The sequence below is a fragment of the Echiichthys vipera genome, assembly GCF_963691815.1.
Source record: "Echiichthys vipera genome assembly, chromosome: X".
Lineage (NCBI taxonomy): Eukaryota > Metazoa > Chordata > Actinopteri > Perciformes > Trachinidae > Echiichthys > Echiichthys vipera.
Window position 1 is genome coordinate 29,440,481 of NC_139825.1, and position 27,003 is coordinate 29,467,483.

The following is a 27,003-nucleotide window of genomic DNA, read 5'->3' on the forward strand; positions in this document are numbered from 1 at the left end:
TTCATACTTTGCAAGAAAGTCTGAGAGAATTAAGGTAACGTATGTTATCTGTAAAAGATGTCTTTGATACAGTTCGTCCTAACAAGCAGAGCTTGCTTTTGCAATGCTTGCTTTTGCAATGCAAACTATATTAATTATGTACGCATAACTTGACGTGATCTGATAACTTCTTGTGAGTTTGAAATATCTTCAACAAACATTATATTAGACCTGTAATCCAATAAGCCATCCATAGTTTTTCAATGAGTGGACAAAGGGTACCTGCCTGCAGTTTAAGGATAATAAATTACTTGATTTACCGTATAACTGATAAAATAATGTACTACATTAATATTATATAAGACTCCTAAATTAGCAACCATATAGAAAAGTGATACACAGTCCTTTTGCATTGTCTCCACGTGGATACATTTCACTCTTATTATTTTTTGTTATGTAAGAGAAGCACATCACATGTCCTCATGGATCCCATTCACACAGAGTACACCTTTTAAAACACCTATACACGTGTACACACACGAACAAATATGCACCTAGACACACACACGGGCTATATGAGAGGAGTCTGAAATTGGAAACTGTTGTCTGAGAGTTTTGTGCTGATGAATACACACACGCTACAGAGTTACAGTTACTTTGCATAGCTGCAGGTTCTCTTATAGCCACTCCCCAGACACTCAGGATAGCCTGTCCATTACAGTGTTCTCCCTGGAGAAAGTATCATGACTCCAACAATTATTCTCTTTATTTATTATCAAAGAGACCAGAACGCTCACATCACCCTGTACATGGAAGATTTCTGTCCGTAACTGATGGGTTACGCGTTAGTGTCTCAGAGTTCGCACCCGTGTACAAAGATCAGGAATCCAAGGCCTATGCCCGGAGCTGTAGAATCTGGCCTGCTGACATTTTCCTTTTCTCCCCTGCTTCCCAGAATGCTCCCCTGACACACTCTCCTGTTTCACAGCACTTCTTTTAACTTCCTGACAGGAAGGAAATCTCAGGGGCAGGAGGTGCATCTCCCTCCGCCTATCCCTCTCCTCCCTCTGTTCTTCATTAGTGTGCAAAAGTCAGAGCAAGTTTGGATCAGTTATTTCAGGCTGGCCAGAACCCGTCTTTGTCAGAATAATCCTCCATCGCCGCCTGGGGCTGAAACCCTAGCTGGCTCTTGATATAGACCCATGGTCAGCACTGGCTCCGATATAGGATTCTAGCACCTGAACACTTGCCTCCCAACATGGGACCTGTTGAACCTGCTCACCCCTCTGATGCACGCAGAGACACACACACACCCTCATGATCCCCCTGTATGATCTCTCGCTCACTCTTTTCTCTTTGTCTCTCCATCTCTCTAATTGCTATGTAGAGCACCAAGAACCCACATTTACACATGATCTCATTTTAACACTGCTTTATCTGCATCTTTCAACCACTGCCATGCATTTGTTTACACATGGCCTGTCTTAACTAAGCCTTAAAAGAGACTGCAGAAACTAGAAACTTTGTCAGTCAGTCAGTCCGTCTGTCTGTCAGCCTGTTTACTTGTTGGTCTATTTACATCTTGATTTGCTTCCGTCCTGGTTTAGCTCAGTGAAGCATGATAAAACTGAGGACAGGAGAGGTGGTTTCCCTATTCTGGTTGCGTTGGAGACGGATGAACACTTCCTTAGAGACTACAGCTCTTAAGGGCAGAGTCTGACTCAACTCCATTTTCCTTCTCTTTTCTCACACTCTCCCTGTCTTGCTCATTTTTGCCCACATACACAAGTTTGTAAGAAAAAAAAATTGCATTGAACCAACCAAAGAAGATGTCAGCTCCAAAGCAAACCAGTGTGTGTGTGTGTGTGTGTGTGTGTGCGTGTGTGTGTGTGTGTGTATGTGTGTGTTTGTGCGCAGGTGGGTGTGCTGCATTGATTATAATTTATTAATATAGCTCATATATATTTAAATATAACTTCAATAGTGGTTCATACACATTATTCTAATGGAACACTTTCACCTGCTGGTGCATTACACTTTAAAGCCTTGAGGACCAAAAACAAACAGTTATTTCTTAGTGTTCTCTCTCTGTCTCTCCGTCTCTCCGTCTCTCTGTCTCTCTGTCTCTCTGTCTCTCTCTCTCGCTCATACACACACACACACACACACACACACACACGCACACGCACACGCACACGCACACGCACACGCACACGCACACGCACACGCACACGCACACGCACACACACACACACACACACACATAAATACCTGCACATGTGAAACCAAACATGAAATGGCACGCTTCGTGCACAGGTTGCCTTTAACAGAAGAGCTGCACAATGCCATAGAAATCTGCACCCTGCATTCTGCACAAAGAAAACCATGTAAGGCTTGTCATCCATGAAATGAACGGCCTCCTCTATAGCCCTGCAGGGAGCATGTGACTGCCGCTGGAATCCCCCTTTCATCTATGAACAGAGCCTGAACAACATAGGTCCCTGTAGAGGCATGAGGGCCCTCAGTGGTCAGGCTGCTAGCGCTGGCTTTTTAAAAACTGACCCCAGGCCTGCTGTGGAGTTGAGAAGAGAGAGAGAGGGAACGCTTTGGGTGACTGATAAAGAGAAACAAAGAGATATTTGGGGAAGTGTGAAAGTGATGTGAACTCAAAGAAACTTTGAAAATTAATTTGAAAATGAACTGTGTAACGAGACTAGAAACATTCTTTCAGCAAACTTTCTTTCGAGGTCAGTGGGACACCAACTTGCTAGCTTATGTGTGAGCAGTTGTTCTCACGTTTTAGCCACATGGACATTCTTGTTCCCCCTCTTGCCCCCCAAATAAACAAGAGACCGTTTGATGATATGGGACTATTATTCAGCCTACTTCTGTTGGCAGCTCATCTTCTGCCCTACTCAGCTGTAAAGAATGCCCTAATTTCTAACCCTGCTAACAAACAACCCCACTCATACTGTACACACTCACCCACACACTCCCATACATATTGCTCTCTCTGTCTCCTGTTTTGTTTTTTCTCACATTGGCACACATACACAGGTCTGAATCTGCTGACCCAGTGACGTGGGGCAGCAAGATGCTCCAGTTCTCCTGCACAGAGTGTCTCTGCAGTTATTGGTGCTTTGGCACCACGCTTCCTCTCCAGGATTTACTCCAGGCCACTGACCTAGACTCTGAAAGAAAATACAAAGTCACGCTCATGCATTCACTAGAATATAATGGGGCATATAAGGTGCCTTTCATGGTTATGTATGTAGTGATTGGTTACACTGTGAATATAAATTTGTTTTCTAGTTTTCTTGTCTCTTCTCTTCTTTGACCCATCAATCATTTCTGATCAGTCTTGGTCACTTTCTTACTGAGATTTAGCTCATGTAGTATAATTGTTAATTTTAGACTTTGTTTTATATATGTATTAAACAAACAAGATATAGTATTTTAATTTGTGAGCTTTCTAAATGTTCTTAGCCAGGAAATTGAGGAAAAATAGGGGGAAATGTCATGAGCTTGCACAGCAGAAATCACAAATACTTAAACGCCCTTTTTCCCTGTTCAGTACAGACTTCAGGGACAGTTAGAAGGAATGGGCCCTGGGAGCGAAGAAATGGGAGGTCATTGTCTTCACTCCCAGGACTTATTTCTTCTAACTGTCTCTAAAGTCCGTACTAAACTGGGAAAATGGATGTTTAAAGTGTAATACCTGCGCAAAATCATCCCATGGTCTTTTTCAGCACTTACATACATTAAATAAGTCATCGAGACAGATTTCTGTGTAACAACTATTGATGGAAAAATCCGGTAGAGTCGCTAACAGCCGGACTTGGCTAACACTGATTAGCTCGGGGCATTACGGTGATGGCATTAAAACGGCTTATTTAACCACTAACACTGCTTAAAATAACACCAAACCTCTGCAGTAGCATGATAAGAGTCTCTACATATAAAATGAAGCACCAACAACGTAATTAGTGAACCTGGAGTTTATTAAAAGAGTATTTTGAAAGACTTACCTACTGGATTGGGTACCAGCTCCTCTCATAGTGAGGAAGTCCATTCAAGTCGATAACCAAACACAATCCAAAAGGAAGGAGCTCACTGGTGTTTCATTTTATGTGTCAGGACTCTTCTCATGCTACTGCAGAGGTTTGGTGTTATTTTGAGCAATATTAGTGGTTAAAAAAGTCGTTAATAGGTCATACACAAAAAAAACGTCTCCAAGTGCCGAAAAAGACCATGATTTTGCGCTGGAATTACACTTTAAGTAAGCTGCTCCCTCTGATTGGAGCCAGATACAAAACCGTCAAAACTTCAGAAGCTGGTCTCATATCAGTCTTGCACATTTAAAGTGACTCTAAAAGACTTGGAAGCCATCACATTTGGTGGTAGTAGTTATGTTTTAATATCTTAGATGACTGTTATCCCTTACTTGTTTCAATTTAATTATATATGCTTGTGTATTTGAAACTGGATTACACGTGCATGCTTGTTTTGGGCAGGGCACTTAAAAAATATATTTTTCATCTCAATATGTTTTTTCCTGGTTAAATAAAGGTTAAATAAAATAAAAATCAACAAAATTGACTAGAGAAATCTAGGGATGGGGGTGAGAGGTTAATGAAATATAAGAGTAATATCATGAAAATATTTGAATATAGTACATTCTTCCTTCCTTCCATCTGTCTGTCTCTGTCCTATTGGGAGGCCCTTGTAATCCAATAATCGATCTTAATCCAAACTGAGATTATGTGAGGTGAAAGAGCCACTTTGTGCATGAGATTATCCTACAATTTAAATCACTTCCATGGTTTATGTTTGTGTATGTCGTATGTGTGCACACATAGCACATTTTTGTATATGACTTTGTGCACATGTATTAGTATATTTGCCTGAATATGGGGGGTGGGGTGTATTATAGTATGCTGGTCCTTCTTTAATGAGCAGCTGTTCCTGCACATCCTCCCCCTTGGTTCTTCATCCCTTCTCTCTTTTCTACGCATTGGCAGAGGTCAGTCAAGTGCTCTTTAATCCTGCCAGTCTGATCCCCATCACGTTTCCCCTCCTACACTCAGTCTACTGCCCCACTGCCCCTGTATGTCTGACCCGGCTCGCTTCACGACAGACGCCATACTTCACAGCTTACTGGCCCTGTGACACCTGTAACACAGCTCTCCCTGACACTACCTGTAACCCTAACTGCACACTAACTTTGCTTCTACCAGTCCCCCATGATTAAAGGCAGCTCAGATAGGGCCCTTTGAGATAACTCAGTTTAATCATCATCCTCTCTTGTCTCGTCAGTCATCACAAAGCTGAGAGAAATCCGCTGTGAATTACTATTGGACTGGCAGTCATGTGTTCCTAGAGTCCCGTGCAATTGCAATGCTCCACTCCGCACTATTTTTAAGCTGCCCAGCTGGCACTACCACCCTGTCTCTCCCCCCACCCCCTCCCCGCCACAGATGCACACACCCACGTAGATGTGTGTGTGCATGTGCAGAGCTGGTATGATGGTCCTCTGCCTCTGCTATGCCCTTGTACGGTTGTATGACCCACAGACCAGCATGCCCCACTGGTGTGGATTTCCATTCCTGGAGCTCACTCCTCCAACATATATTCCCCTCCACCAATATCATGTCCTGTCATGCCTCATGCCAACTAGCTGTCCTACTCCAAACATACATATTCAGAATGTCCACGTGGATATGCAGCACACACACACACACACACACACACACACACACCTGTTTATTTATAAGACGTGAACCCATGCCTTTTTGACATACATGTAAGCGACATAATTAGATGTCATTATGGACCCTCAGTCCATACTGCCCGTACAGTATATCCATAATGCTGCACTGCCTGCCTCACGTTTTCAGTGTGAATTTCACCAACTGACTGGATTAGTAACATTAAGCCCTGAACTGTTGAACTCTGGACTTAATGCACTCAGCGAACATAGAGGATGGACCACCACTGTTCAATCCGGCAGGCCTCCCACTGTTTCTTTTTTTGTATTTATCTGTGCGTTTCTGTCTAAGCCAAGTCTTGACTCTGACCATGACCATGTAGCCACCATGAACAAAGTTTCACCCTCCTGATATGTGTACTGTACACAGGTTCCCAGGTATCACTGAGGCTTAAAGCAAAAGCATAAGTCATAAACATGGGTCTTAAAGCAAAAGGTCAACATTTTGGGAAATGTAACTTTCAGAGCTTAGGGGCTGGGCCGGTATCCATCAGAACTGCTTGTTGCTGAGCCAAAAAAAGAATTCCTTTGCAACTTATCTGCATTTTCAATTACATTGCCAAGAAAACATATTTTGTCCCGGATTGCGTGTCCTCATACCAGAAACAGGCATACATTGTAAAATGGCCGCAGTTTTAAACACGTAGTTAATGTTGGGAATTTTTTTTAAACTACTTGGTTAAGTTTCAGAAAATATCATGATTTTGGTTAAAATAAATACATTTGATACGTAACTCAAGATAAGTTAAAATAAATCAAATCTTTGGTTTCCCACGGGACATGAACAGAGGTCTATTGTTTGAAAGTCCCTGTCTACCCTGTTTGTTTGACCTATCCATACACCCAGAGCTCTTCCCATAGGCTTTAAATGTGGCCAGTGTTACCGCTAGCTGTTTTCCCCTGATCGCTGCTTGCTGTAGCCTTGTATGAAATGGACTAGTATGAGGTTGTATCTATCTTCTCACCTAACTCGAATTGTCTGAAAAGCCTTGAACACTGGAGGCCTTTAAGTAAAGTAAAAAAAAAAGACCAAAAAGACCATTGGGCATTCTCAAAAGTGTCTGCCTATAATGATATCAATAACTCTGTGATGTTTTACAAAGCAGCCAGTTTTCCTCTCAACACCTCGTTCCAGGTCTTAATATAGCACAGAATTTCTGTGTTCAGCCACCAGTGAAACATAAACATTAACGCAGTGCAGAAAGACTGAATTATTGATGCCCAGCTGATGGGCTGTGTTCAGACATTTCCTCAGTCTCCCTCATAGCACGCGTGAGTGCCAGACAGGGGAGACATAGGAGAATGAGAATCCACCATGCAAAGTGTGTTTTCTCAGCCAAAGGAAACCTTCCCCTCCTCGACTCCTCAGCAGGTCAATGCGTTTCCTGTCAGAAGCAGACGGAAACTGGCTCTCTGCAGTGCCATGGAAAAAGCTCTTATAGACAACTCACCCAGCAGCTGCTGCAAAGGAGAGAGAGAGGGTTGGAAGAGAGAACAAGGACATCGGAGAGAATGAGGCCAATGCCCCAACCCCCCTAACACACACACAAACACACACACACACAAACATGTAAACATATATATAGAAATCTGCTGTACACTACTGGTGCCTGGTCCTGTCCTGCTAACATTGCCATAAAATATGTTGTTTAATACCTTCATGGGAAATTTCAATGGAGCTTTTGTTCAAAAGTAATGCACTGTGTTGTCTTCAAACTAGATTTACTGTAATCAGCATTAAATTGACTTCCAAGTACCCATTGTTGGAGAAGTACTTGCTCTTATGAGATGTCAAAGATGACATGACTTGAGTACACTAAATTATTGTTCTTTTGACCGACAGTAGCACAAAATGGCTATTTCACAGAATTCTTTGTACTTTCTGAATAACACCAGCATGTATTTAATTTTTTCCTTGGAAAGTAGTTTCAGGAAAAGTATAAACAAGATGAAGCATGTGACAGAAACTGAAGAGTCTGTGTTTACTCACACTGACACAGTGCATGAGCTTATGTTGTGTACATAGACACACACACACACACACACACACACACACACACACACACACACACACACACACACACACACACACACACACACACACACAAAAAAAAAAACACACACACACACACACACACTACAAACTCTGAGGGACAGGCAAATGTAATTCCCCTGGTTTAACAATCCCCCGAAACAAAGTCAGTTAATGTGAAGCGACGTGAATGTCAGTATTGACCTGAAGTCCTAAAGAAGGTGGGATAAACTGAAGGTATCTTAGTAACAAGGGCCAAGGTTCACACCAGGTTCCCAAACTCCAAACATTTTTCCACTAAAGGGTCGTCCCGTCTTCTCCGTGAAATCTGAAACTAACCATAAATATCTCATTTACCCAGCAACAGAAAGGTTGTGACAACAGCGTCCAGACTGTAGGTGCCTTAACAGACAATAGCACACAGCGTCACCACAGATAACCTAGCCTCATTCTGTTAGTGCCAGCTACACATCTAGAACATAACCACATGCAGCGTTGCATCACAGTGGCATGTTTACAGCGGACAGCCTTGGTTCACTCCGCTCATCAGAAGATACTGTAACCTTGGCGGTGGAAGAATAACATGAATAGAAAAGAGGAGGTTCTGTGTTTTCTGAAGGATGGTAGTTGGTCACTGCTGGGTGAGGTTTCTGTTTATGGCTTCCAGCAGTAATGGGTACATGTACACATATCCATCTCCACCTCCCTTTCCTCACAGTTTAATGCTGAACTATACGAACACAATGGCATGAAAACAGACACTAGATAGATTCTTTTAATCATTAAATTCATTTTGGGACTCTTCATTCAAATCTTGCACCACACTGTATTTTTTATTCACCTGTTTAATCGGTTTCTTACTATTTTCCTTTAATTTGAATCTTTTGAAATCCTATCTGTTTGTTTTGTTAAGGTTTTTTCCCATGTGTTTTCTTAATGCATTTTTATTCATTTCTTTTGTAAAGTACTTTGAGTTGCCATGTTGTTGAAAGGGGATGTACACATACAGTATACTTTGCAGTATATAGAAGAAATATAGGGAACTAACAGTATGAAGACATAAAGAGATATGCAGCAGATTTGTTTGTTTCTTTGAGGGTCAGAAAGTAATAAAATGCAAATTAATGTATTGTTTGTGTGCAGTATGGTAGGATATTAATATGTGGAAAAATGCAGTAATAGTCATGGTTTGTTATTAAGCAATCCCTGACAAGAATAACTCTGAACTGCACTGCTTTATGATAAATATATTCATCCGCCTCTGCATTTTATATGGTGGAAGGAGAGCCTATTGTGGTAGATAACCCCTGCAGAGATTCTGAGTGGGTGGGTTTACAGATATTGCAAAATTATGGCTTTTATGTGCCCTTGGAGCTTCTTCCCAGAGTGTTGCTATGCAAATCTGCTACCTTAAGGCTATAAGAGAGCTGGGAAGACAACCATAAAAACACATGCAAACTTACAGCAGAAATGAACACACACACACACACACACACACACACACACACACACACACACACACACACACACACACACACACACACACACACACACACAACACACACATACAGAGAAACAGACAGTCAAATTCATCTCTGTAGACAGGGGATGAGTCATCTTCTATTCCGGTCCCTACTGTGACCCAGCCGGGTCATGTAAACAAGACAGGAAACTGAAAACCTAAATATGGGGGCTGCATATACAGGCGGTGAATACGGTAACTGTAGGTACAGACGGGCAGCTAAGGTTTCAACCAGTAAGATGAAGTTAAAGGTCTCAACAAAATGCCTTTGCAAAAGAGAGAAAAAAAAAAATCCACAGCATGCACAACTACCCAGCTCCTCTACCCTGCAGTCTGTGTGGAATGTAGATTGGTGGGTTGGGTGGGCAAATGTTCATGGAGCAGAACCCCACCTTTCCAAACGATCTGCATCTGTTCAGCCTGTATAGACATGTGCTCAGCTGTGTGTGTGTGTGTGTGTGTGTGTGTGTGTGGTTGTGTGACTAGTGTGCTCTCAGCTGTGAGCGTGTCATTGTGTGTACAACATGAGTAAGGAACAGTAGGCTGGAGTCTGTTTTTTGTGCATGTGGGGACATGTGTCATCTCTCTTTTTGTGTGTCTTGGTGCAATGTGTGTGTGTGTGTGTGTGTGTGTGTGTGTGTGTGTGGGGGGGGTAATGTGGCATTCTCCTGCTGCTTCCATCGCTTGGTTCGTACCTCAGCTGTCCCAGTGGACCGAAGCCAGACGACACACATAGCTCTGGATTGTGTCTGCACTCTGTGACCCAGGACTATGTGTGTTTATAGTTCTGTGTGTGCGTGCGTGCGTGTGTGCGTGCGTGCGTGCGTGCGTGCGTGCGTGCGTGCGTGCGTGCGTGCATGCGTGCGTGTGTGTGACTTTATTATCCATTCCAACTTTAAGCAAAAAAATGGGTGTGTTAATGGAGGAGTGAAGTACAGAGGACCCTGCGTTGGAGCGCTGTGGAGTGGTGAGTCACTGTTCTGGTCGAAGCTTCGCTCCAGACGACACAAGTGGATCACGACAGAGCTTGCAGTGACATCAAACAAACCACATAAAGAACATTATAAAACATGCCAATATGTGAACAAACATGATAAAAGCACTGCCAGCCCTTGGGGCAATCCCTCAAGTTTAGGTCACTGTCCCTAAATACAGGTTGTGTGGGTCTCTTGTCATGGAAAAATTTACAGAAAAAACAAAGAAGAGTGGTTCAAGTTCAAGATAGCATATTTGTGACTTTTGAAGTAGCAGCAAAATACACCGTAACACATTTAAAGCGATGTAACAATCATGTAGATTAATGTCTCTAAATTGCACGGTGAGGTAGAACAGTGAAAATATTCTAAATAAAACATAAACTTGAACTGATCTTGATTTTTTTAAGGTGGTTAAACTTAAGTCCTTATCCACAGCAGCACATAGTAGCTTATGATTATGGAAAGGCAACTCATACAACCACATTTCAAAAAATCTGAACTATTCCTTTAGATGAAAAAAAAAAGTAGCAATTCATTTAAAGTTTGTTTTTTTTAGTTCCAATCTGTTAAATTCCAAATGTTGGCCACATTGGTGTTAGTTATGCTAGTAGATTGGGTAAAATGGTAAAATAATTAAATTAGAGAATTGATTTGACTTAATGACCATTTTCATTTACCTTGTTTGATTGTATTGGATGGATACATCCAAAACCACCTGCCACCATCTACCCAGCAAACTGAAAATTGAGTTTTTAGTCCATGATTCGTCTCAAACAAAGTGTCTTGACAACAGCAGATGGCGGGTAGAATATATAATTGATCACATCTTATCACTGGTATCCACACAACATCAACAAGAAGCTAAAGGGAATAAAGAGATGTTTACACGCAGAGCCAAACATGGAGCAACAAGCAGGTCAAGATTTCTTAACCCTCACGGTAATCAGAGAGCTGTCACCACTCTACCCCTCCTCGTCCTTGCTCACCACCAGCAATCCTGCTGTGGCTCCATATGGTCTGAGGGCTTAGACTCATTCTCATATACTTTAAAGGAGAGAGGAGAGAAGGGATACACCAACTTACGTGTGTGTTTGAGAGAATAGATGTCAGTATGCCAAGGGGATGTAGGGACGTAGGCCTACAAGCTTTAGACCATATGGTCAGAAGGTGACTGGATTGGTGTCTAATGGGATTGAGTTAATCTGCTTTTACATTAACAGAAAGAAGAGAGAAAGACACACAATCAGTTAGAAAACAACTTGAAGCAAGAAAAGGATCCTGGTTACATAACTCATGGTTATGGGTTTAATAAGTTATCTCATAATCATTTGATTAAACACTGACACCTTCCTGTTGGTGGAAAGAGTGAGCCCCGCCCAGGCCAATCAGAATACGTCATTTTTACCAAGAAGCGTCCTTTCAAGATCAACTGGCATTAAACACCTGGGCCAAATTCCCCAACACATACCCAACGACCTACTCAACAAACACCACTTCACACTTTCGTAGGCGATGTTGCTCAACCGGTTCATCCCCCTTCTCCTCCTTCTGTTACATGTATACCTGACTTTTTCTTCCCTCGGGGCACCAGCCTGAGAGTAAACACACTCATGAATCATCGGACATGACTACTCTACCGTCATCATCAATCTGTTCCCACTCTTTTCTTCACAAGAGAGTTTCTGGGGGTGTTCCCATAGATGTACATCTGTTCGGTTAAAGATGGGACAGAGAGCAGACGGTGTGGTATGAAGAGCAGAAGCAAAGCAGAGGCACATTATGAAGAGGTGCAAAGCACATTCGCAGAGTACTAAAACTATCTTGAAGAGACAATTATGGTTAGTGCAGGAGCAGGACACTCGACTGATTTGATTGCAAGTGCCAGAACTGTCACAACATATGTCCAGCTTTGGCATGGGACGATATGAAAATCCCAAAATAATTTCAATTCACAATGTTAACCCCGAAAATATGCTTAAAACACAAAATGTCACTGAAACATACTGAAATCCTTTTACCTTAAATTTTGTTAAGAAACAAATACATTACAGATAGCTTGATTAAAGCTTGGGTAGAAAGTTTATTTCTGTGGATGTTGGGCAAAAGAGATTTCTATTGGCTCAGGACAGAGAGGGAGAGCTGCAAGAAGAGGTCTCACTCTACTCTTGTTTTTTGCTTTTTACCTACTGCAGCTTTAAGGTCTTTTGTGTTCTTTGAGTTTGGTGCCAATACATACTATTCCTAAATATCTGATTTAACTTTTTTTTTGTGGGGGATACAATGGGGAAGCCTAGTTTTCAGCCAGTCTTAAGATTTCGAATGATTGGAAAGAGGAGGGCTCCCCTTCTATTGGCAATTCAAATAAATCAAGAAATCTGTACAGGATTGTACAGCAGCAGGCTGGACAGCTTTTTCAAGTCACTTATATGTATATTACTGATAATTCTGATAATGGAAATTCCCTACAATAAACTTATTGTGTGTTTGATCTCAATCCGTGATAAGAAATTGCATATTGTCTTATCCCTAGTCTTGATATTTCCTTAAGTGTCAATCTGGAGCACCTGGGCTCACTATATTGACTGCTGGGATATCATTACACACCCAACAGACCCATTTCACGTGTCACAGCAGAGAGGCTGCAGCTGTGGCTATACATTAACAATACTAGCAATTATAGTTAATGTCTGCTCAGAAGCTCAGAAAAACATGTACCCATCATTTATTAGCTGCAGCTGTGACCCCTCCCATCAGGCACACATTAAAGTATTATGTCTTATGTTTCAGTATCAAGTGCTACATCAGTAAACGTCAATGGGTCCTTTGACTTAGCACTTCCATGTATAAATATATATATATATATACCATGACTGAGAATCTTCAAGCGTATGTTACACGCTTCGTTCAGTGTTCTTCATGACTTTCATGGTAATGCATAATAACAAGTTGGTGTCAGTATCACACACTGCCTCTAAGTTGTGTCACAGGCCACTGACTCATCAGTGTCCCAGTGTTCACTGAATCTGTAACCTAATCACGGACTGAAATCCAACTCACTTTATAGTGGTTCACTGTACCGACTGAACCAGGGGCCAGTCTGGAGATACACTTTTGTTTCATAACACAGGCTCCAGGTGTCACATAGCAAAAAACAATACCATAACCGCTAGTTACAAGAGCTTCCGGTTAGACAACGGATCAGGAATGATTCCTTGAAGTGAAGTTTCTTTTTATTATTGTCTCACTAGCGCTGTAACCCCCCCCCCCCCCCAACAACACAGAGCTTTCATCAAAACTGAGGCTAAATGTTCATAGGAAAATCTTACGTAATAATCTTGTAATCTAACCTAGTCAGTTTTGTTTCATACCACAAATCACCCCAGGACAGCACATTTCAGTTAATAATCATTTTAGTTTATTTAGAAAAAGAAACTATCACAACTTCATTTGGTTACTGTACAGTTTCTCTTCTCATAGTCACTCAGTCTGACAACAGGTTGTGATTTCATGCTGGAACACCAAACACCCTCCTACTAACGCACACCACTAGGTACAACATGACAGTATACAGCTTTCTCTTTTTTCCACTTTTGCGTTTCACATCCTCTGATATTCTGGACTGAATAGCAAATAGAAATCACTTCTATTTAAAAAAAAAAAAAAAAAAAAAGACAGTAGAAATCCCTGACAGATTCACTTAGGAAAGGAGGGATGAGAGAAAGAACTCTTTGAGCGGTGTGGTCCATACAACATGCACCTGACGTTTGTGTCTATGTGTGTGCGTTTTGGACAGCACCATAATTCACTATATATGTGTGAGTTTAAGAGGCTCCCTGCCCTACATGAGACAAGAGTGTGAGAAACGAGAGGGAAAGAGATGGTGTGTGTGTGTGTGTGTGTGTGTGTGTGTGGGGCGGGGGGCACAGAGAATCTAGGTCAAATTGTGGAGCATGCAGACCCCCTTCGCAGACGCATTCTCTTGCTCAGTGGACAGAACTGCATGCATGTTCATCCGTAGTCAGGACAGAGGGCTGAAAGTGGATGCAGTTAATATAAGATTAAGGGATGTATCAAGTATGTCTCCCTGAGAAACACTTCAGTACCATAAAATACGCTCCTTTGTCACTGGCCTGTCCTGTCAACTCTTCTACACCTCCCATCTGATATAAAAAAAAATTCTTGGCTCATATTTAAAACATACTGCGCTTCAATTTAATCCCTATCTCACCTTGAGCTATTGTTCCATTTGATTTAATGCACCACCGCCAACAATCACAGCAGCCAATTTAGAGGAATGGGCAGGTGACATTCATATGAACCTTTTAACTTTCCACAGCCAACTTTCCAACCCTGCAGGTGTGTATGTACACTTGCAGCTCTCCTTTATATATATATCAGTTTATGTGAGCCGGCCTCACACGGCAGGCTCAGTTCGTTAAGTATAGAGTGTGACGGTGACACCTTTGTGACAGTTTGAATTTGAATGGAGCTACTGTCCTCCCCAACCCCCTCTTTTCACCCAAATGGGAGTTGGGCGGAGGAGGCGGCTGTAAAATAGGTTGTCCAACACCCTCTCAATTGCCACGATTCTACTGTATGGTACGACACTGCTTGACTCGACTTATTTTTTTTGATAGCAGTGCTTTTCCCTTTTCGTTTTCCGCTGCAAATAGTACCTGCTCAGTTTAGGTGGGATTCTCAGCTCATCACCCTTGCGGTGCTGCGTGAAACTGATGGTAGCATGGCAATTTAAAAAACGCAGGTGACGATTCTATCTGACCAATGTGTGTTTTCTTTTTAATCTGCAGTGTTTGGGTCGAGTCGTACCATGCAGTGGGAAAGGGGGAAACGCCTCTCACAGTAGCACCACAAAGCTAAAGCATACACACATACTAACGTCACATATTGAGCTGACATGCAAGCACCAGGGACCAGGAAAGGTAGAAACAGAGTGCAATTTAAAAAAGACAAAGAAGTGAAGACTTATTGCTAAAAAAAATTCTTAATTCTTCACTACATAATGCCAATACCTCATTACCTGTGTGAAGGCTTTTATGTTGTATACATGAGGGATAACTGTGTCAATGTGTGCAGGGTCCAAACACTAGCGCATGATTCTTGTTTTATATTAAATCATGTTGGCTGAACAAACCTTTGCTTGCTAACTCTAATGTGATAAGAGTAATCTCTGTAGCCCTTTTAAAGTTTCACTTATATAACCACTTCCTATGAAAGGGCAGTGGCCTCTGAGTGTTAAGAAAGAGTGAAGTGAGGCAAGTGACAGTGCAGGTGTGCTTTAGTGTGTTTTGCTAAAACACACAATTCATGTGAGAACACACGGGGGTTGATAACATTTGCTCATTTACGAAGCTGTCCACTCATACAAAGACATTTTTTAAAGCATTATCTAAATCAAACCTCATCATTGGCTGAATACAGAAATCCCACAGCCGCTCAAGGAAATCCTCTGTATAAAAACTTCTTTTAGAGTGTTTCTTTTATTGTCTCTCTCTCTCTCCCTCTCTCTCTGTGTTCAGCTAATATTAACAAACAGAAACTGTGGTGTCGACACCTCAGTAGAAAACAATTGAAAGAACAACCAAAACAAGTTTTAAATCCTAGTCTCCACTTCCTCCTAGACTCTGACTCCTCCTGAGAAGTGCAGAGGAGGAAGAAGTGGAAGAAGAGAGGAGATTACAGGGCTCGCTCTCTAAGAGACAAGTTTGGGAAGGACCGTGCGAAGAGGTATGGCCTCCCCTGAATCTCCCATCATGTTGCTCCTCAGTTTGTTGTTGGCAGCTGTGGTGCCTAAGCCAGGCCCCCCTTTGGCCAAGATAGAGGGGAAGGAGGTGCTGTGGTGTTCGGGGAGCCGTTTCACAGTGGCCCCTTGGCTCTTCTCAGTCCCAGGTAGGGGCTTGGGTAGGCGCCGATACAGCCAAGGGTGTCTGAGGGCCTGGCTAGGTGTGAGACGAGACGAGGGGTCCCAGTCCAAACACTTCTTTATGAAGTCAGTAAAGGTGGGGTCCTCGCAGCCCTTGAGGGCAGCATTCCACTCCTTGCTACCTGGGGGACCTCTCATCTTGCCACGGCGGGAGCGAGACCCTGTCAGCACGGTGGCCCCTGTGGGCAGGGTGTTGGCTCCGCAGTAGCGAGGATGGCCCTTGGAGTTGATGAAGTTCTTTGCCCTTTTGGCTTGCTCCAGGACTTTCTGTGGAGGCATGCCCAGCAGCTCCATGACACAAGCCAGCTGGTCACCTTCGTCCTCGCCGGGGAACAGGGGGTAGCCAGTCAGCAGCTCAGCCAGTATGCAGCCGAAGCTCCACATATCTATAGGAAGGCCATAACGTGAACCAAGGATCACCTCTGGAGCTCGATAGAAACGAGACTGGATGTAGGTGTACACCCGCTGGTGTTCAAAACAGCTGGAGCCAAAGTCAATCACCTGGAGACAAGAGATGAAAGAATAAATGTAGAAAACCTTGCTGTAGGTCTTCACAGGCCATCCATGAATGTGCCAGGGGTCTTACCTTGATGCCACTGCGTCCCTGCTGTTTGAGCAGGATGTTCTCTGGCTTGAGGTCACAGTGGATGATTCGGTGCCTGCTCAGGGCCTCCAGGCACTGCAAAATAGAGTGTGCAAACTTCCTGACCAGAGGCAGGCTGAAGCCCTGGAACTTGTTGCGCTTAATAAGCTCGTACAGGTTCATGCTCAGCAGCTCAAAGGTCATGCAGATGTGGTTGCGGAAGGTGAAGTTTTCCAGCATGTGCACAACATTCATTGTGCCATTACGATCCTGCTTGCGCAGGTGCTCCAGGATGCGGATCTCCTCCTGCGCCTGCCGATGGAAACGCTTCTCGTTGCGCACCATTTTCAGAGCCAGGTGCTGCTGTAGTTTGTGGTCATATACCTTAGCCACCTGGCCAAAGCTACCTTTACCAATAATCTGAAGAGGGCAAAAGGTAAAAACTGGGTTAGCTCGACTCAACAGTCATTGTGATAGCCTAGAAAAATTTCACAATATCACAATATACGTGTCTGACCTTGAGGAACTCATAGCGGTATGCCAGGTGGTCATGGGCGACATGAATGTATCCACCTTGCTCATCGTCGTAGCCACAGTTGTTGTTGCCTCCAGCCACGGCAGGCCTCTTCTTGGCATTGGGTCCCACGAAGTAGATATCTGGGTAGGAGTGGATCTCCGTCTGCTCCAGTGTGGTCAGTTGAGATCGGTACAGTCTCAGAGCCTGGTCTGGAGTGAGAGGACCACACAGCTTCCCACTGTTCCCTCCACTCCCAGCTCCGTGAGGGCCCGAGGATTCACTGGAGCCCTTACTGGATTCAGTGCTGCGGCAAACAAGCATGATGGTGTTGAATGAGGGAAGTGGTGTTTCACGCTCGTAAATTCATTTCAACATGTTTTGAATTATGTTTTTAATAAGTTATTCTGGTATCTTCGAGTGTGCGTCTTTCTCACCTGTCTACACTGTGCTCCTTGGACAAGCTGGAGACCGGAGTGGGTTTACTGGGCGTCTGACCGCTGGTCCCACTGTTCTGAGTGCTTGCTGTGGTTATGGCGTTGATCTTTCGGTTGTTGGTGGAGTCTTCATACAGGTACTTGACCTTCAGCTGGCCACCTCGCACAGTCACCTGATCTCTCATTACAGTCTTGTTACTGACAACCTATTAGAGGAAGAAGAGGGACAAAAAAATGGATGAAAGAAATTGATTAGAATATCAATCCACTGTAGCTTATTCAGTCTATAAATAGGGTGTACACAATGTACTAAGGCTAGTAGTTTATGGTGTTGTATGAATTCAACTCACACTGTGCACAAAAGGGGTCACTAGTAGCCTACAAGACCTAAACAGATGCAACTGAACATTGATGAACAAAATATTTATTTTCTTTGCCAGAATCCTGTCAATATTTCATATATAATAAAGGATACAGTTCATGAGTCTTTAAGGCTTGTTTGCAAGCAAATAAGAGTGATGACAGAAAAACAAAAGCAGAATGTGCTAGTTTTGTTTGATACAGGCCTAAATATCAACAGCTAAATTCCGTTGCGGGCAGTGAGCCATTCAAAGAGATGCAGCTAGCAGCAGGTGAACCAGAACAACTGGATTTAGATCCTGTCTGGCAGGAAACGACCCACCTGCCCGCCTATTTGTTTGCTAGCTTATATTAATTAGGTAAAAGGTCTCGCTTTTAACTTGTTGAAATTATATGACTATTTTGTTTGAGGTTCAATATGACTGCACAAGTAATTAAGTTCCAAATTTTTTTTTAAAGTGACAGATGCACCGTAGCTCAGGGTGACCTGAAAGGTTAGAAGAGTTTCAGGAACACTGTAGAGTCTTGCTCTAGCCTGCCAGTAAACTACTTCATTTCAGCAACCCCAGGAATTCATTCCTACTCATTCTCCGTCTCTCCCTCTCTGCATTCTCTTACCAGCGGAAAGAACCCTCCACAAGATTATGGAGCTCAAGGGAAATGACAGTCATTAAAGTTAGATTATACTCTTTAACCGTAGAAGCAGTGTGGCTGTTAACACACGCCGACAAACTCAGCGTGGCTTTCCTATACACAGAAACACTGGAGAGGCACATTTACTGGGTCTGTTTAGCTGTCTTTCTTTCACATGAACAAGAGAGACTTTGGACATAATGTTTTCTTCTTTCCCATTAGATCGCTATGCCGCCCTGTGGAGCTTCTGGCTTCGACTTTTACACGCAGCTGAGGTCTATGGCTGAAACCGTGTCAGCTGATTAAGACAACACAACGCGGAAACATACATTAAAAGTAGGTGTTGACATGCTCCACTGAAAGAGGAATCAGCTCCGAGTGTGTTTGTGTTGCATGTTTGAGTCCTAAAATAGAGGTGGAATGCAGGATGGGTTTCCATACATGTAACCATATAGTCTTAACTTATTATAACAGCCCTGCGGCTGACCCCTGGTCCCATGCAGCTGTTGTCCCAAAGCTGTGCTACAAACACAGTGAATGTCATTGATTTAGCCCGTTCACCCAGACACAAACGCCGGCCATAAAAAAAGATTTTCTACATGTGGAGCACCATCTGTGATGGATTATTGATTGACCGGGCAGGGGGCGCAATTAGAAACAAACATTTTGAAAAGTGAATCAGTGATGGAAATGAAAACCACTGGGAGAATGTGAATCTTTTGTACCAAGTAATACTGAGGGTGGAGAATCCTCTGTGTGCAAATCTGCATGGTGCAACAGATGGAGATGAGCTAACCTCTTTGCTGTCAGAGAAATACCTTTTCTCTCAAGCACACACTCGCAGAGTTGCACAACTCAACACATAGACATCATCAAAGTATGGTCATGCAGAGATACAGGTTGGGTCATAGAGATAACAAAACGGATGTCTCATTATTGTTGTATTACGACCCGGAGCTAAGTGCTACTGCAGTTTATTTTATTAGTTTGTCCCTGCCTCGAACAAGAACAGGTCTGTACAACACGCTGAACTGAGGCGAGCCACTTTCACTCACATTCAAGAGGATTTTACCTCAGTTTGCGTGAAAGAAAAAACAAAGGAAGAAGGACATCGCTAGAATAGAAAACTAGTCCTAACCTCTGTGCAAGTAACACTGACAGCGGATCACACGAGAAAGCATAAGGGGAGGAAGGGGGCAGGGAGAATGTTGATTGGCGATTTTGTTTGTGGGTCACATTTTCAAGCCCAATAAATCTTAACAATATATCAAACCAGCCTTTTTACTCTGCTGGTGTGGGAGGCAGTAGAGTATCATTGTGTGTGTGCATTTTCTGCCAAAAGGGGCTTTTAAAGTGAAATTCTGCTGTAAAATCATCCCGTCTTTTTAGGCAAATTGGGTCATCAAATAATCCATTGAGACAATTTTTTCATGTAACTGTTAACGTAGATTTTCCGGAAAGCCGCTAACAGTCTATTGCGGCTATCGTTGCCGGAAGACGCACAGTGAGTGCAGGCAAGGGGAAAAAGCCGACAAGCCTGCAACTTGAAGTGAACAGAGACAGAATAATTTGTGCTTGTATCTTTCCCGGCTGCGATACAAAAATGAAAGCGTACAACCCAGAAACTTTCCATGGGCTGAGATTGCGGTACGATGACTGTGCTCTGATAAAGCAGTGACTTATTGTTTTGAATCTGGGCATTGAGACGCCGATCGAGACGCTTAGGCAGAGGGATTACCGTGTCTGCCACAAACCACAACGTTTACGTGTTTAACTGGAATAAATCATCGTTGGGCTCCTTCCTTTTGGATTTCATTTTGTAATTGCCTTGAATGGAGCAGATGGTACCGGGGCCCAGTAGATAAGTCTTTCAAAACACTCTTTTAATAAATTGTGTTCACTAACTACGTTGTTAGTGCTTCCGTTAATGTGTCAGGACTCTTATCATGCTACTGCAGAGCTTTGGTGTTATTTGGAGCAGTATTAGTGGTTGATAAAGACGTTTTAATGCGTCTAACTCACTGCAACGAGCTAATCTGTTAGCCACGGCAGGCCGTTAGCGACTCTTTGGAAAATCTACGTTAATAGTTTATACACAAAAAAAATTATCTCAATGGCTTATTTGATGACCCAATTCACTTAAAAAGTCCCTGTGATGATTGTACACCGGAATTTCACTTTAAGAGAGGCAAACCTAGCGGTACAGTACCCCACAAGGACTTTTTAATTTTATTTTGATAAACATATTATCAATGCTTAATGATGCTGCTATAGGCCTAGTCTGCCAGGGGATAATACTGTTCCTGATACTCTGAGCTTTATTCTGTCTGTTTGTATCATTCTTGTCCCATCAATGAATGCTACTAATTTAAATTTACCACCATTAATGTCATTGTCATGATCTGTCGCCCTGGCTGTGCCCGTTTCTTGCTGTTCTGCCTGTATTAACTGCCACAACATGCAAGTCATATTCACATTACTTTAGCTATTACTATAGTAACTGTTTGTGGTCTCTCTCTGTCCATCTGTCTGTCTTTTCCCTCTTCTTTTCTTCCTCCCCAACCGGTCAAGACAGATGTCCGTCCTCCATAGAGCTGGGTCTGTCTGTTATAGGGAAGGTTTTTGTTGCCAATATACTCTACGGGGGAATTGTTGGGTCTCTGTAAATCATAAATAAGTCATAGAGTGTGGTCTTTACCTACTCTGTAAAGTGTCCTGAGATAACTTTTGTTATGATTTGGCACTATAAATAAAATTGAATTGAATATTAAAGAATAACATGTTAAACTAGATGGACCGCTGCAATACCAAATCGGGCTAGGAGAGTAAAGTGGTGGGCCAATGGCCCCTTCCCTTCTTCCAACGCCTTTGCTCGGATCACATCCATTTCCGAACTTGACCTTCATTCTAGTTTCATGACTTGCACAGGTGTGTTGCTAAAAAAATAAATCACAAGTTGCTACCAGACCTTAAAGTGATGCCCTAAACATGCTTGTCTTGACTAATGAACTGAACCCATTTTCCACTGAAGTCCATGAACTGCATCCTATCAATGGGTTACCGGTATCCCCATAAATATGCACGATGATGCAGTATTGTGCAGACACTGTGGACACTGCAGATCAAAACTGTTTGAGTTTGGGTCTTCTGTTCAGTCATTTGTCCAAGCAGATGCAGTCATGTATCAAGCAAATGTAGACCATACAATATATCTTGCTTTCTTACATTTGCATCCTGTGGATGTTTTGCGCATTCAAAACAAGAAAGAAAACAAAAACAAAAAGTTCAAATGGTTGATGATTGCTTTTTGATCAGTGAATTTACTTAGGCTGGAGACACAAAAGGGCTATTTCATTTCAGCTAATCTGACATGGTCATGGAGAATCGCCCTCTTTAACACACATTCTTGTATCCCCCCAGGCAGTCAATCAATATTACTCACATGATCACATGTTATTCTCATTGAAGGGTGCATTACACAGGTAGGAGATAAGACAAGAGATAAGCCTGCAAATCAAGACTGAGGGAAGAAGGAGGGGTTTAAATGTGATCAGTGGGAACAGGGCTGAGTAGGGAATATCTCTGAGGAACAGGATGTCTGGAGACAGAGCGTGCTCTAGCACAGGAAACTGAGCTTTGCCGGCTTCGTGCGTATGTGTGTGTTTGTTTGTGTGTACTTACTGTGTGTTTGGGCATAGGGGGCAGCCCAGATGGACTGTTGGTATCTGCTTCGTCCTTAAGGATGTGGTCTGTCCTCATGTACGAGTCATACAGACCGTCACCGTGGCGTGCTGAAGGAACAGAAGTGAACAAATAAATCAGTGATAATGTGGAATCATCAAATCTGCAACATAGAGGCACACACAGATAAAAGCTGAGGATGACGTTCAGAGGCGATATCTACAGAGCGCAATCTGATCTACACAGAAGAAGACAATCCCTTGTTTGTTCAAACCAGGCAAAGTTTCATTGATTATTTTTCAGCAATCAACCCACCAGTTACAATGACTACTTTAGACTTAAATAAATTATTTGGTACGGCCCAACAAATCCTGAGAGCTAAGCTCAGCAGGACAGCCCCACAACGCTGGTGTCTGTAGACCAGGGGGGATGCACATTGTCTGTCCGCCACAACATCCTAACCCACGTTTACTGCGAAAGGGCCATTATTAGCAGATACATCCATTGTATCTATTGTGTCCAACACATTGTATCCAAGGCCAGAGCTCCAACCTGACCAGCTTAGATAGGGCTTAGGGTCCCAGATCGCTAGCGCTGCAAGTGGTATTATTGGCCTAATGGGAGTAACAGATGCCTCTGTGACGACAGCATCTTTCCGTCTGCCCATCTGTCCATTCAGGCAAAGTCATGTAGCGCACACACCAGGTGTGCTCAGAAGCTCAGCCCATATGGAAGGATACGGGCGCTTGTCATTCAATAGTGCTGTGCACGCGCTCACCTCTGTGACATCAAGACAAACAACTAATGTGAGATGACACAGAGTAGATGGATGAGCGGAGCACCTAGGACTGCAGGAGGAAGCCAGTTACTCAAATGACAAACCTCCATCAGCCGGCTGTTCATCTCAACGGTCAATTAGCCCACTGCAATAGAAGCATTCATTTCTGAAGGTTTGAAATAAGCAAGCTTATTAGCAAATGCCCAAAACTGTGGCAGGTTTGGGGCTCTCTCCGACTAGCCCTTGAGAGTGTCGTAACCATGTGCAGGTGCGTCAGAGCCTGTGTCCCTTGTGTTAGCTAGTCAACAGGCCAGCTCTGGGACAGCTTAGACCTGCTGCCTGGATACAGATGCATTAGACCTGCGCAGCACAGCAAACAGAGGCATTAGGGTTCCACACACAATATGAGGCAAGCACAGGCCTCATTAGCCCTCTGCATACTCCTAATTACTCAGTGGGGGCTCAGCACTTTCTGCATAGCATCTGATTTTGTTGTCCAAGCAAACTTTCTCAAGGGGGGGAGGGAGAAAGAAAAAAAAATCAAACAGTGCCCAAACATCCAGCCTACTATGTGCAGCTGCATTCAGCTCCCCACACTGTGAGAATTCCCCCTCTGTACAGCAAAGACTATGGAACAAGGTTCAGGCAAACAGAAATACAACGGATCATGTGACATGAAACGTGGGAGTGTGGTGGGGTACAGTCACAGCTTTTGTCCTCTTCCTGCTATCCTGGGCAGTCTCTCTCTCGCTCTCACTTGACATCTGATAACCTGACAGTAATGTCACAAAGTTTACTTACATGTTCTAGTGTGCATATTTAAATAATGGCTACTACCCCCAAACACATAACACAAAGAGGAGGTCATATTAAACAACAACAACAACAGCGATGGCAGGCGGAGTACAACTCCAAACCTAGGTTAAGTAGTTAAAAAGTATCAGCATCAAATAAATAGCATTGCTCATTAAACGTTGATTAGACAATAAATGCTTACGCGCAAAAGGTAAAAAAACAAAGCCGAGCTTCCTGGGCTGTGGTCCAAAACGTGCACAGACACAAGTCTCGTCATCGCTTTGGAGATTGCAAAGCAAAAGAAAACATGTTTACAAACCGCGTCACACAGAATGACACGGCGTGACATTTAAACCAAGAAAGAAAAACGTCAACCAAGACCATTTTAGGTCAGAAGGTAGTTCTGCAATTGGCAACCAGGAGTTGCCTGAGGTGGGAACCGCCATGCTGGCAGCTTAGTGTTTGTTTCACGCCGAATCTGCATTAAACAAGACAACATTTAGAAACAAAGGTAGTGAAAAAGAAGAACAAGTTGTTATGGTTACCTGTTGCTATGGGACCCTCTGGTTTTCTGCTTATTATCATCATGATTGCAATTAATGGTTGATGCCAGCATCCGAAGAGAAGAAAAAGTTTTTAAAAAAACTAAAAGATTTAAACTAGTCACGTAGCAAACTTAACCGCCAACATTTATGACTTTAACGTTGATCGGTGTTTGCTAATAAGTCCTTGAGTTGTGCTTTAGACTGAAGCTATTTTCTCCCTCGGGTAAGCTAGCTTTCTTCTATTCAATTCAATTTTATTTATAGTGCCAAATCATAACAAAAGTTATCTCAGGACACTTTACAGAGTAGGTATAGACCACACTCTATGACTAATTTATAATTTTCATAGACCCAACAATTCCCCCGTAGAGTACGGTGGACTTCTGGACTTTGACTGTAATTTATCCTTGTTTAATTTAAACCACAGACTTGTGTATTGAGCTTGCTGCTAACATTAGCCTCGGCTGCAGTTTGAAGAACCTGAGCAGACGGTGGTGGGGGTCGTTTCCCTTTAGCTAGTTAGCCAGCTAGCTCGCACAGCCACAAAACAGTGGTCCGACCGAGAGCCGCTCCCTGTGTTAAAAATAGTTTGAATCCAAATATCAACGCTCTGTGGTCTGACCCGTGTGCCCCTCGCCTTTCTCTGTCGGTGCAGTGAGTCGATCCAAAGCACCATTCCTGTGCTAGCCGACTTTGTAGTTAGCAAAGCTGCGATGCTACCACTCGGTGAACCCCCACGATGTTGTCCTCCTTCGGGACAAGCTTTGGGACTGGGCTTCGCTCGTCTTCCGGGGATGGCTAGCCGAAATAGGCTAGCTCGCTACCTGTACTCGAGTCCCATTGTTAACTGCAGAAACAAACTGAGCATCGCCTTCGCAGGAAAAAAGCGTCACATCTACTCAGTGCAATAAAGCGGCGGTGTTTAATCCGTCTTCTCTGCGGTGCGAGTATCTTATTCGACGGGGCTGTATGTTGTTGCTAAGGGCGTCTTCAGTGAGCCCGGAGTCAGCAGGCAATCAAGAGGGAGGGGAGCAGGGGCGGTGCTTAGCGAGCATCCAGACCATGGGTGTAGATCCAGACAGCAAGCAGAAGGGCGCCCCGCAGCGTCCACCTGGAGCTCTGCATGGGAGCCGATGGGAGTGTGCTCAAGCAATTAATGTAATGCGCTCTAATTATAAAACTGCCACTAGTGCAAAGTGTGAATTATATACCAGGTTGTCTGGCTGTCAATTCAAGTCAATATATGATAATTTGCATACAGTATGCAGTTATAAACGTCATTATTCGAGGGTAGTAATAATAACTATAATCCAAGGCTTCAGGCCTAAATGTTCTTAATTTGTTCATTCATTAATTTTGGTCCAAGCTCTGCATCACTTTCCCAAAATGTCTCAAACAACAGTCTTCCTGATGAATCAAAAAGATAAAAAGACAAATTAAGTCTAAATAGTGGCTCTTATTAATGGGTTATATGTGTTCTGTAAAGCATTAGTAAATTATTTATTAACCATTTGTTCCAACTAAAAAAAGCTTCCAAAGTGGTACCATTTATATTAATCCAAATCTTTGTGCATGTTCCAATTATTTTACAAATGTTTGAGACGTAAGGGGCAAAGTAGAGTTAAAATAAGTAGGCTACTCTTTTTTAGCAATTATTTGATCAACAGAAAAAATTGAAAATGCACAAAAAAAAATCGCATGTTCTACTTTCTTGGAAGTAGGTGGTGTTTTATTGTTCTCTTTGAAGTGAATTGTCAGACAAAACAGGAAACTGTAAAACTACAGCTTGGCCTTTGGGTGATTGTGATATTTTTTTCACTTATTTTTCCACTTTTTATGGACCAAACAACATATCGATAAATAATGACCAGATTAATAGATAATGAAACTATAACCTCTAGTTGCAGAACAAGGTCTAAGAAGACCTCTCCTCGGGCCCACACAGTGCTGTTGGTCATTCACTTTGCATACCCGGTCAGGAAAGATGAACCGTGGACTGAAACTGGAGAGGGTATGGAGATCTATACAGGGCTAGATATAGTTAGGGGGCAGGGCAGGGCAGAGGACAGATGAAGTGAAACCGGGCAGGCATGAGAAGGGGAAAAGGCTAAAATGAGACAGTGATACATGCTAGGCAGAGGGTGGTGCTAATCTTAGCTCTTTCTCTGAGGTGAGAAGAGGGGTCTGTCTATATTTGCTGCCATAAATAAGCATACTAACACAGTTTTAGGTGGCCCTCTAGGCAGCAGCCAGCCCTTAAGGCCAGCTTGGCCGCTTCTTTATATTTATTCTTAGATGGTGGCGTTTCGAGAAGGTGACAATGCCTATAAATTGATCTCATAGCACTTTCCTCCCAAAAGGGTTCAAGGTGTAAAAGTGTGTGGATGTAGAGGCAAGCACTCTAATAAGAGCCAGTGAATTTACAACCACAGCAAGAGATGTGACCAGGTGCAAAGCTA

General features: G+C 43.0%; 1 protein-coding gene across 1 annotated transcript; it reads right to left on the bottom strand.

Moving 5' to 3' along the window:
- Positions 1 to 13,718: 13,718 nt before the first annotated feature.
- On the bottom strand, positions 13,719 to 25,512 carry dyrk3 (dual specificity tyrosine phosphorylation regulated kinase 3). The gene is made up of 6 exons (XM_083938414.1): positions 24,545 to 25,512; positions 22,427 to 22,536; positions 17,753 to 17,958; positions 17,319 to 17,622; positions 16,805 to 17,221; positions 13,719 to 16,719 (listed from the first exon to the last, which is right to left on the bottom strand). The coding sequence occupies exons 1-6, from the start codon at positions 24,585 to 24,587 to the stop codon at positions 15,988 to 15,990; spliced, it is 1,812 nt and encodes a 603-aa protein (XP_083794540.1). The 5' UTR covers positions 24,588 to 25,512; the 3' UTR covers positions 13,719 to 15,987.
- Positions 25,513 to 27,003: the final 1,491 nt, after the last annotated feature.

Bases quoted from the DNA above. Each gene is read 5' to 3' on its own strand.
- dyrk3 (XM_083938414.1), bottom strand. From the start codon at position 24,587: ATGATGATAATAAGCAGAAAACCAGAGGGTCCCATAGCAACAG. The intron at 22,537-24,544 runs GTAACCATAACA...CTGTTCCTTCAG, and splicing joins AGAGGGTCCCATAGCAACAG to CACGCCACGGTGACGGTCTG. The intron at 17,959-22,426 runs GTAAGTACACAC...TTCCTCTAATAG, and splicing joins CCCCTATGCCCAAACACACA to GTTGTCAGTAACAAGACTGT.